Below are 12,160 nucleotides of genomic sequence, written 5' to 3'. Positions count from 1 at the left end.
TGTATGCGGTACTCCGTACAGTAGCCACACTCGTATCCGGCGGCGGTCCTGCCATGCAAGTCCCAACTCGGGCGGGGAAAGTAACACCCGATACACTCGTCCGGATACGGATACATGTCTACGCACGTGGTACTCTGCACACGAACAGTCCTCACGAACACATCAGCACTGTGTTACTTACTGCGCTCGGAGTCCGTTGTTTGTGCGCGGATTCCTGGAAGCGTGCGCTTGGCTGATCACGTGGCTGGCGCGCCAGAGTCCCGCTATGCGCTCCGCGCGAACAATAGTTCCAGCGCGAACTTTAGTTCCGCGCGCTCCGCGTAACAACCGCCTATCTCACACGCTCGTACAGGTCTGGTTTTCGCGGAAGATGTAACTCGCCCCACGCTCTTGGGCGCCATTTGAGGGCTGATCGCGCATTGCCGGTGATTTCGAGATGTTAACTATGGGCGCCACCACGTGGAAGGGCACGTGGACCCGGCGGAGTCTCTCACTCAGGGCGTGACGTAGCCCAAGTGGGGACGAGTTACCAGCCCTTTCTATCCTAGCTACCCAGACCTGGCCCGCTCTAGGCGTCGGGCACGCCACACTCCTAGACTCACTCACCACGTGATTAAATAAGTACTCACTTTATATTTATTCTCCAGATTTAATTTCACTAACACGTCTCTCTACACGCCCGTTACACGTTACACATTACACGGTTAAAAAGCCTGAGGCACGAATCGGTTTAGGTGAAGGCATGGTCCACACACGTGGCCATGCTGCAAAGTATACTTATTACACGGTGATGAAAAAACTCGACTGAGACAATTAATTAATTAAACAGCCCGCTGGCCGAGAGCTGCCCCGAGGATGACGAGCGAAAGAGATTCAGAAATACTTAACGAGACAGAATTACTTGGTCAGTGCAGAACAAAGGTGAAGTCCCCGGGGTGCTGGCGCGTCTGCTCTCGGTCAGTGATGAAGATGGACTGGGCTGAGCTCATCGCTCGCAGGTGGCAACATGGCGCCCTTCGCGCCAACACAATTACCGTTACTGTATTCTACGACTCCGTGCCCCGGCGAAAGTTGAGTAAATTACAGATAAACATTAAAAATATATAAAAATTACTGACAATGGAAAGTTTGTTACTATTTACTTATTTAATGATAATTCATATAAAAGCATTCCTATCCTCGTCCAAGTCCGTGCCTGTTCGGGTCCGCCCGGGCAACGTCTATAGTTATTTAAGGTAACCTATTTAAATTACAGAAAACACAAGTAAATTGCACAACACTGGGGCAAAGACGAATGAAAACAAAAAGGGTTTACAAATAATATTAAAACGTAGCAAATTAGGGGTGCGGCGCACTGCAGCTAAGCGCCCTCTTGCCGGGCTAGACACACACGCACACACGCACGCACGAGCGGGAGGTTTGAACTGAAACGGTGGTTGGGCGGTGTCATATCGGGCTCAAAGGGGCCGCAGGCCCGGACGACGTCAATATATATATATATATATATATATATATATATATATAAAAAATTTTCTATAAAACAAACATACGCTATTTTTACACCCTTAGGAATGTAATCTCAGAAAACAGTGAAAATAACTTATAAATTTAATGTCCATTATTCATAACATAATGTTTTAGCATCAGCTTGAAATTTAAGAAGTAGCAAGAAACAGTTGGTAGTTGTGTGTAATTGTTTATACCCATCATTTTAACTCCTGAATTATTATCTTCAGAGATATTATTTAATTTTATAAAAATCAAATTACAACATTTTTACCTAATTCGCGGTCAAATTTGGAGAAAATGTATAAGACATTGGGAGTAACTATTTATGAGTCCCTTAACTTCCACTGAAGAAGATTCGGTGATATGAAATTGTCTTTTTAGGTCCAAACCTACCTCATTTTCTCCCTCTTAGGAATGGAATTTCATAATGACATGTAGCTTATATGTTACTCCAGTATATGGGCTATTTCTGTTTTAAATTTTATCCAGATTGTGTTGGTACTAAGGTCGTGAATTAGTAAGTAACATTCAAACTCAAAAACTTTCGCATTGATGTTAATATTGAGTCAGGACAAAGGTTCTTAAAATTCATTTAAAAAGTATAAAGTAATAAGATAATTCAAAATACCAGTGATCATCTTTTGTCTATTTGTGGTAGTACTGTAAACAAGTCAACCACAATTTTTGAGCAGTGACATTATACGTACAGACCTCCTAATAGGTATGTTAAGTGAAAGTTTGTTACTCAATTAATTACATATTATGATTTGAATCATTACACAATATTTCAATATGAAAGCACAATCTGAGTTAAATTGAGATTGCGATCTGCACTTCCCAGTTGAATACAGAAGGAATAGAAAAGCTAAGTGAATTTACATGTACATTTTCACACTTGTAGTAGTTTGTAGTGTACACTAACTATGTGTACGAAGATTGAAGACGAAGAGTACAGGAAGTGGGCCTCTTCTGCTGAAAAATATAGGAATCATATCTAGCACATGTGTCGCGGATGTGTGTAACGCCTTACCGCGAATAATAAACCAAGCACTTGACAAAACACTGTAACGAGACTGTGTCAGCCACACATTTCAGTGGTATCGAACCACAGAGAGAGAAATAAGTGGTAAGGAGCCTTAGCAATTATAAGGGGCGTAGTGAGCAGTGGAGCGGCGTGTTTGTATTGTCACATACATGTAAAAGTTGCCTTCGCAGCTGTGAGCAGAACAACGCGAGAAACATGAGCCGTCCAAGGACGGGAAAATGAGGAGGCAGCAGGTGGCATTTTATCCCCCCTCCACACCGATCGCAAGGCCGCGCGTACATGTGCCATCTGTAGCAAAGGATGGGATAGAGACCTAATGGTGATGAACCAAATGAAACAGTCACTAATATGTTAAAGGCCTTGGGCCTACGAATGAATGTACGTAGAGAGGAAGTAAGAAACAAGTATTAGCTTTCTATACTGACTTGCCTGTAAGCCTGAAAGAACATTACATTCTTTTGTAAACAAGATTATAATTGGTTTAACATTTATGTTTAGCATGTGGGAGTTACTACACTGTAAACTTTTAAATCGTTATGATTATTACTATTTAAGTATTTGTAAATAAATATGTAAAGTTATTATTACTAATGATGCTAAAAAAAAACACATTTTGTGTGACAATAATGATGTAAACAGATGTCCTGCAATGAACGAAATTAATAATAACACTCATGTTATGGTAAAAATGTAAAACTGTATTTGCAATCATAATATACCTACTGAAAATTTTAAAATATATGTTACTGTAAATTATAACTATCAAAGGGCAAACATTACTAATGTGATAAGAGTATTAACAAACTAGCAATTGATAATTTAGGTAATTTTTAAAACATTAAATAGGTAGTACATTTTGTTAAAGAGAAAAACAGCCAAATATGCAATTATGGACTTTAGCATAAAGAACAGGAGTTTTCTGGGGAGCAACTGTACTTGTACTGGCAAGAGTACAAGTTGGCACTTGAGAACTTTTGTATAGGAATTTTAGCCTGGACGCCTGTGCTATGGTGCAAAGAGGCTGTATAACGAAAGTGTACCTAAGTGGGGAGGAAGTTTGATGAGCCCAGCTTCCGGCATCCAGGACTGCGAATGCCTTTTGCATCCCGTGCAGTGGTGTGATAGCACTACACCTGGGTCCTGACCCAGGAACCGCACTGCCGTCCCGAGGTGGGCACGTCACGGTGACGTGTTGCCATCACGTGAGTGCCTGAATCGGGCGTTGTAGATGCCTCCGGGAGCCGCAGACGACCGGGACCGTGTTGCTGATGACGTCACCCGAGGATATGTCCTCTGGTGCCGTGCTGAGTGTGATCCGTCAACCTGGGAGCCGCCATCCAATCAATGTCGTGGTGACCCTGTGTAACAACTGATTGTTGCACACTGGTTCCCTCCCCAGTACACACTTGCCATTTTTCACAGTTGGGATTGCACTTAGCAGTTTGTATAGCCTTCCCATACTTCCTTTCTTCAATAGCAGTCTCAGAAGATGATTGATTGACAAGAGCAGCGCGGACTACAGCTACAATGCACGAAACAGTGGTACTGTGTGTATAAGTTCTGTCTAGCACCGACATCAACCCGCAAGTGGTGCAATAAAAGAGATTTAGCAAGCACGCACATTTCTATTGCCTGGTTGTCAAGAAAACCATCTAAATTTAGCCTGCTTTGTGTTTTTTTGTGTCTGTGAAATAAAAAAAAACATGGACAGCAGCTTTGCCAGTATTTGAATTTCGCATGAGCGGCTTTTTCTGTGCTTGTTTCCTGCCAAATCAACAATAGTATGAATACTAGAATGTAAACAATTTAATAAAAAATAATAATAATTAGTCTTATTGCTTTAGAAAAGTTATTTTTATCTACGGAGCATTCACTCTATGAAATTGTATGAACCCCAACAAATATGGTGTTGTAATCATCTGATTACAGTTAACGAAGAAAGGAACTATTAAATGTACTATTATTTAGTAAAGAGTTTGTTGGCCATTTTCAGGTATTCATAAAATAATGTGATTTAAGCTAAGAAATGCTTATTGTTTGCACAATATTACATTTTGGACGTTTGAACTGACGTAGGCGGTAGCCAATCAACTGCTCCCATTCATAAATATACCTAGATGAATTTTAAAAATTATTAAAAACTTCTGTACATTGCGTCGGAAAGAATATCATGTAGCAAAGAAGTGTTATGATAAATCCAAAAGTGTTATTCAGATAGGCCAGCATCCAAACTTATGGAACTGCTGTATTTAAATATAAAAGTTTGTATTTTCATAAGATAGGGCAGGTTATTCAAAAATCTGCAAATAGGAGTGCTACGAGTATTGTGACATTGTGAGTAGTTACTCTGATGTCCCTATGCTTATTCACAAGGTATATGTATATCAGGATTTTGATGAATACACCTTTGACAACATAAATGCCATTCATGGAGAAAGTATTATAAAACCGTAACATGAAATAATACTTAAAGACATACTATCACAATATTCACTGATTAAAATTGTAACAATCTTTGGAAACATATTTTAAATGTGAAAACAGATAACAATGAAATACAGTACTCAGTGGTCAGAAACCATTGTGTTTGGTGTTTTACCCTGTACTTAAAGCTTGCCGGAGCAATAATAACATTAAAACATTTTTTTTTCCTATCTAACAATAAATTTTTGTACAACGTAAGTACTTTTATTAACAAACCCAAACACTACATAAGACTTTTGCAAATGATAAAACAGCGTCACATCGTAATTACTGTTTTTTCGATCATAATAAAGACTATGTTTGTAATATCTGGTTGTTTTGTAGGAGAGACTATATATTTTTTAATCTAACCTGCTACCAATGTTGAATTGCTTTGTCCAGGAATTACTAAAAGTTGTGATATAAATATTGTATGTTTGTTTGTGTCTGACAAAAGTGTGTAGGAAACAGGTTTTGTTTTATTAAAAATATTTTAACATTAAATAAAGTTAAAATATTACATTTTATAGTATTGCTGTATATCATCATCCTGCCATGAACCTTATTGAAAATTTTTATATGAATGAACTCAAAGTAAATGATAATAATTATAATTTTTCACACACTGTTCAAAATCAATACAAACAAAATAATAAAAATTTTGCAGTTATATTTGTATGAAAAGAATGTGTTAAACCACAGTCTACAACTATCCTTTCAGTCTCATATTAATAATATTGCTAATAATAAAAGTAACACACGAGAGGAACTCTTCAAGAATTTTCAGAACACATTTGCAAAAATGTCCCTGTTAATTTCTTAACTAGGCTAGAAGGGATGGTCTTTACTCCTAGAAGTGAAACATGCACATGTGTGCCCTTATGCTTGCTCCGCTTACACTCTAGAAGTAAGTTTGTGGCATATTTTTTTTTAATAAGGTTATATAAATAAAACATTTAACATTAAAAATAGAAAACAATAATATTTATTTTTTGTTTCATTACAACATGTGTGTATCATAAATAAGTATTAATATTTTTACAATGCATTAAAGATATTGCTCATACCAAACTTGTGTAATTAATTTCCATGGGAAAAAAATAGTAATGGTAATATAATGTGCTGCAATAAAAAGAAAACTAAAAAAAAAAATATTAAAAGATACATTAATTGAAAAAAAAATATAAGTAGGTAAATTGAACTGTATTTTTAGAGTAAACAAAAATTTTGGACTGTTAATTTTTTTATTATCATCTCATTGAGAAGAATTTAGATTAAGGAAGCTTACATAAGTTACATAACATCCCTATAACATAAGTATGCATTTTATTTAGGTCAAAAGGGTAGTTTGTTTGATGTCATTCATGACTCATGTCACAAAACATTAATCAGGGACATTCTACCAGTCTAGAGAAGTGTCTATTATATGATTTTCTAATAAATGTAACATTTTGTACCAAGTCAATTAGCAGTATCATATTTATCACGTCAATAATTTGTCTCTGTCCAAAAACATGGGTCCTAACTCTCCTGTTCGAAATGCACGAACAAAATTCTGTGCTGCACTCTTAAGGTCATACCTAACCGCATAGCCTCCTTCCATACTGCGTATCTTTTGTGTTCTCCCAAGCTTTTGGGCTAGGCTCACCAGTGCCTGGGATATTACATCTGTTGGCTGCTCCAAACCTAAATACTCTACATAAGTAAAATTTTGTTCCCTGTTTAGCATGTACAGCAGGTAATCCGCGATCATTTCCTCTCCCACCAAATGATCTGGCAGGCAGGAACACAGCGCCAGCCTCATCCCCGACTCCACGTCCGTGACACTAGGTGTGAGCACACCTGGAGTGTCCAGCAAGTAGAACAGTGGTTGGTGACCGACTTTGATGCGAGTCTGCACACTGCGCGTCACCCCCGCCACAGCACCAACGTGAGCCGCATTCGACTTGTGAAGGTGCCTGTTTCGCAGTGCGTTAATCAATGAAGACTTGCCCACATTGGGCACGCCAATCACCATCATGCAGAATTCTTTCTGTTCGCTGCGGTTGTATCTTTGTGAAGAACTTATCAGTTTGGTGGCCAAGGGAATCACTTTCTTCACGCCACTACACATGTGACTTTTGCAGTTTGTAAACAACAAGTTGCTGATACCGTTTTGCAGGAACATTTTTTCCACCTGCGGCACGACTTCTTCAGGAATCAAATCCTTCTTGTTCAAGACAACAATATGCGGCTTCAGACCCAGGACAGTATGTTTGAAATTCGGGTTACGACCCGACGCTGGGATTCTGGCATCGTGTACTTCGATAACACAGTCCACAGACTTCAACTGTTGCTGCATTTGTTTCATGCCTTTCCCCATGTGCCCAGGAAACCAATGAACAACATTTTTGTCAACCAACTTAAAACACTCCCGCAGCTTCGGCAACTGATACGTTTTAATAGGCATTTTCATGACCTAGGAAAATGCCGCAAAATGCATGCTATCGGAAGCGATCTGAATGTTATGGCCTACCTCACACGCACGAAAACCTTCTCTGAATGTTCACAACAAAATAATAATTCGCCTACTTTCTTCAATACTTTAAATCCATTAAACACTAAAAAAAGATGAATACTGCTATACCGTATATACAATGTTTATGTACAATTTCCTTATCCGTACCAACATGGTGAGCGATGTCAAAATAGTAAATTTTTTCAAGCTAAAAATTTGTTCAGCGTTTTAAAATAAAAAATTGTTGGAGTAGTGAGTTTATAAATACAATGATTATAATTAAAAGTATCTTAAACCATCAGTTTTTTCAGAGCTAACTAATATGTTAAATGTAACCGTATGAGTTATCTGTGTTTGCAATGTTGGTTTTTTGAAGAAAAAAAAGACAAAATGTCCAACTGTCCTTCAAATCAAGCTTGTTTGTTTATCACTGTGTTTAGTATAAATTAAAATTGACTGACATATAAATTGTAACTTTTGCAATGTCTTCGAAGACTCATGAAAATGGGGAGCAAGATATCGATTGGGTTCAACTCCGTAAAGATATGGATTCCATTCGTGTAGAAACTATACAAGAAAAATTTGAACGAAAATTTAAAGAAAATCCATTCGTACCTATAGGTATGGTTCTTTGTTTTTTTTTTTTGTTACTTTAGATATTAGTATATATTTGCATGACTGTCGTGGCTAGTGATTTTTTTTTTTTTTTTGTATTTACAATTGTCAGGACAGCTACTAATAAATTAAAGGGAGTGTTGTAGAATCCGATACCATAACAACCTAAGTGAAGTCACCAACACGGTGGTGCTGACGTCATTACCACCCCTACATTCATACGGGACAAACGTGGGATTATGGGAGTTTTGGGTGAGGAGCATTCACATGTTTGTTTTGGTCAAAATATGTTTCTTTATTGAACTAATGTTCGGGTATCGTATTACAGCCTTACCTATTCTAGTATAGAACATGATACTGAAGATATATTTCGTATGGTAACATATACTATAATCCCACCTGGTCTAGTATATTTTGCGGTACCACATTTGTATACTTTATTTATTTTTACTGTGATTTAAATTCTCAGGTATCGTAAAGTATATTTCAGCCCTACCTATTCTAGTATAGAACATGATACCGAAATATACTCCTTACACTAGGCATTTTACTTTTCTCAACAAAAATCTTTGGCCAAACAAGTATGTAAATCTTACCTGTTCTAAACGCCCATTCCCTCACTTTTATCTTAATTAAGAACGTACAGTTTATAATTAATTCAGCAAATTACATTCTTTAAATGATTCATGCAATGGGGAATTTTGGTTTAATGCAGTTTTTTGGATATACGCCATTGCAGTTTTGCATTGTTTGTCATGGAAAAAATTGCAAAAATAAAAAATAAATAAAAATATGAAAATGAAAAATTCACCGAAAACTATACTGAAAAAAACTAAAACAAAATTTTTAAAAAATGTGTTATTATTTTAACTAAACATAAAATTTCTTAAATCATAATTATTAGGTACATATAAATACTGTCATTCATACCTAACTAATACCATTCCTGGCATCGTTTCGCACAACCCGCCTGAAGAATCTTTTAATAATAAATATTATCAAATACATATTTGTTAAATATGTAGAATAAGTAACTGTTATGAATCTGTTCTATTCTCACAGAAATATAGAAAAATATCATATTTTTTGTAATCAATGATTTGATTTGATTGATTTGATTTTTTATTTCATTCAATAGACCATACAATGGTATAGAATATGTCAAAAGAAAAATTACAAATAAACATAAATACAAACACATAAACAGGTACAAGAACAGTATTAAAAGCAATACAAAATTAAAATAATAAAATATAACAGCTGCTCTTCCATGAATAAGCACCTATTAACTTATTTGATTTTAATTTAGAGGAAAAAAAATAAAATTTGTTTTACCATAATTCAGTAGCAGTTTATTATTTGTAAACCAAGAGTTTAACGTATGTACTTAGTGTATTCATAACCAGAGCATCAAGTTTAGAAGCTGGATTGGCTTTAACCAGTACATTATTATCATCTGCAAAAGAAATGATAAGAATATCGGTAAAATGATAACTTAGATCATTTACATAGACCAGAAAAAGAAGTGGCCCTAAAACGCTACCTTGAGGAACTCCTACATTCATATGTTTAGGTAGGGAATTATAAGACTCTAATATGTTGTTACTATTGACTCTAGTAACTTGAACTATCTGCATTCTGTTTGTGAGATAAGACTTCAACAATTTATTGACTACACCTCTAATTCCCAAATTATATAATTTATCAATAAGTAATTTATGATATACTGTGTCGAAAGCTTTGGACAGATCAAGAAAAATACCAACGACATCCTCTGATCTGTCCTTGCATTCTGTGACAAAATCAACGAAATCGCCAATAGCCGACTCAGTATTTTTTCCCTTTAAGAAACCATGCTGGGATGTAGATAGCAGGTTAAATTTTGTGAGATAGCTAACCAATCTGTTATTAATGATAGACTCAAATATTTTAGAAAAGGAACTAAGAAGTGAGATTGGTCTATAGTTCTCAATTAATGTGGAATTATGTACCTTTTTTTAACAATGGGATAACTTTAACAATTTTTAAGTCATTTGGAAAAACATCATGTATAAAAGATTCATTTAAAATATGGACAAGAGGTGCAGCTAAAACATCCGAGCAATATTTAATGACTTTAATGTGGTGTTTCATGGCAATTTTTCTTAGAGATATATATTTCTTTCTTGTAAAAACTGTTTTTATGAGAATTATATTTAGTTTCTTCATCACACATTGTATTTATTGGTTATTGCATAGAATAAAGTAAATTTAAATATAAATGTGAAATATTTAATAATTAATTCATATTGTGTAGCACTCGGATTAGTTTTAAAATTTATATCTGGCCCTCAAAGAGTTGAGTTGGCCATCACGGAGCTTTAGGTCTTCAAGTTGAGAGGTAGCACAGCAAGGAGAGAGAGACTCATCTCACAATTGAATCAGTGTAACAGTTTATATATATATATATATATGTGTGTGTGTGTGTGTGTGTGTGTGTGTATATATATATATATATATATATATATATATATATATATAAAGAGAGAGAGTAGGATGAGTGTTAAAAATATATATATAAGATGCCCTAAATTTCACGCAAGATTTGAATTGTGCACCATTTGTGCAGTAAAGTGTTGCCAAAAATAAAAAAAGACAACATGACAGCTGACAGTTCAGAGTTAGTAAAAGTTCCATACATAACCCTATGTCTACTGTATACTTTATGAATCAATAAATAATTATAATTTTAAATTAGAAACCTGTGTTTTCTTTCAAAATTACTTCTTGCGCGAATTTTGGTACATTCTATCTATTTGTATCCTTGGAAACATGTTGTGTGTTAAGTTATTGAGTGTTGTCCAGTAGTTAGTCAGTTCAGTAGTTATATTCATGGCTGTCTTTATTCTCTTTTTTTTTTTGTCTGATTTCATTTTTACGTCTCTTAAGTCATTTTGTGATTTTGTACGGTGCCTACCGTTAAAGTCGTTCAGCTGTTTGTAGGCACGTCAAAGCAGAATAAATAAATGAAAGCACAGTTTCATACGTATTGCACCGGACGTTTGCTTCGTGCCCAGTTGAACGGTTGCGGGGTGGTTTGCACGCAGGCTGTGTGGCAACGGCGGGCGTGCTGCTCTACGGGCTGTGGTGCTTCAGGCTGGGCCGCACCAGGATGTCGCAGTACATGATGCGCGCGCGTATCGCCGCGCAAGGCTTCACCGTGGCCGCTCTCATTGTGGGAATAGGCATCAGTGCAAACAACGTGTCTAAACAAAATGAGTGAAATGTTGCTCTACATTAAAGGAGTCTAGTTTTCAACTGAAAAGTTTAGTGCATTAATTTATATACCATAATCAGAAGTGTTTACACACAAAAAAATATCTCTCTGTGATCCTAAAAATTATTGCTTGTGGCAAACAAAAGATTTAATTAAGAGGTAGCAGGCTGTGCCTGATCAGATTAATTTTCATTTGATGTGCTCCTCAGCACAACACATGAAATAATTATAACCTCTGTATTTACATATATCTATGTACTGTTGAAAAACTCACATATTAAACTTATCACTTTAGAGTCTTTGTTTATGTATGTTTATATGGGTATATTTTTTGCTGCATTGTAAATACTGTTAATGATTTATATGAGGAGAACTACTGGGTTCGTAAGGGAAAGCCCAATTAATTAGTACATTTTTATTTATTACTTATGTCTACACTATAAATTCAATTACTACACTCAAGATTTCTGTCCACAACTATTAGTCTTACACTGATCATTGAAGCATTAACACTTACCACTGGAGCTTGGCTCGACAGTGGCTTGCTCTTCTGTTCGCTTCCTTCGCACACTCACCCACGCCGCGCCACAGCACAGTCCTCAACTATCGTTCGTCGCACCCGACTCGCTCTCCAGGCCTTCTCGCAGGTATCATCTCCTGATAGGTCCAGTTCGCTCAGCAAGGGCCTCTTGCCCTCTTCACCTCTCTCTGATCGCACGGATATTTCCAGTATCACGCCCCGAGGGGGAGGCTCTCTCCCCTACTCTCAGAACTC

At 36.4% G+C, this 12,160-nt stretch overlaps 2 protein-coding genes across 2 annotated transcripts; one reads left to right on the top strand and one right to left on the bottom strand.

The window, feature by feature from the left end:
- Positions 1 to 5,979: 5,979 nt before the first annotated feature.
- Positions 5,980 to 7,588, bottom strand: LOC134535841 (mitochondrial GTPase 1). The gene has a single exon (XM_063375169.1). The coding sequence runs from the start codon at positions 7,470 to 7,472 to the stop codon at positions 6,501 to 6,503; it is 972 nt and encodes a 323-aa protein (XP_063231239.1). The 5' UTR covers positions 7,473 to 7,588; the 3' UTR covers positions 5,980 to 6,500.
- A 302-nt stretch (positions 7,589 to 7,890) lies between these two features.
- Positions 7,891 to 11,681, top strand: LOC134535846 (HIG1 domain family member 2A, mitochondrial). The gene is made up of 2 exons (XM_063375183.1): positions 7,891 to 8,135; positions 11,216 to 11,681. Exons 1-2 carry the CDS (start codon positions 7,997 to 7,999, stop codon positions 11,389 to 11,391), a joined length of 315 nt encoding a protein of 104 aa, XP_063231253.1. The 5' UTR covers positions 7,891 to 7,996; the 3' UTR covers positions 11,392 to 11,681.
- The last annotated feature ends 479 nt before the right edge of the window (positions 11,682 to 12,160 follow it).

Source organism: Bacillus rossius, chromosome 1 (assembly GCF_032445375.1).
Source record: "Bacillus rossius redtenbacheri isolate Brsri chromosome 1, Brsri_v3, whole genome shotgun sequence".
NCBI classification, from domain to species: domain Eukaryota; kingdom Metazoa; phylum Arthropoda; class Insecta; order Phasmatodea; family Bacillidae; genus Bacillus; species Bacillus rossius.
Note: the sequence above shows the minus strand (reverse complement) of the source record. Positions and strands in the feature narration are given on the sequence as shown.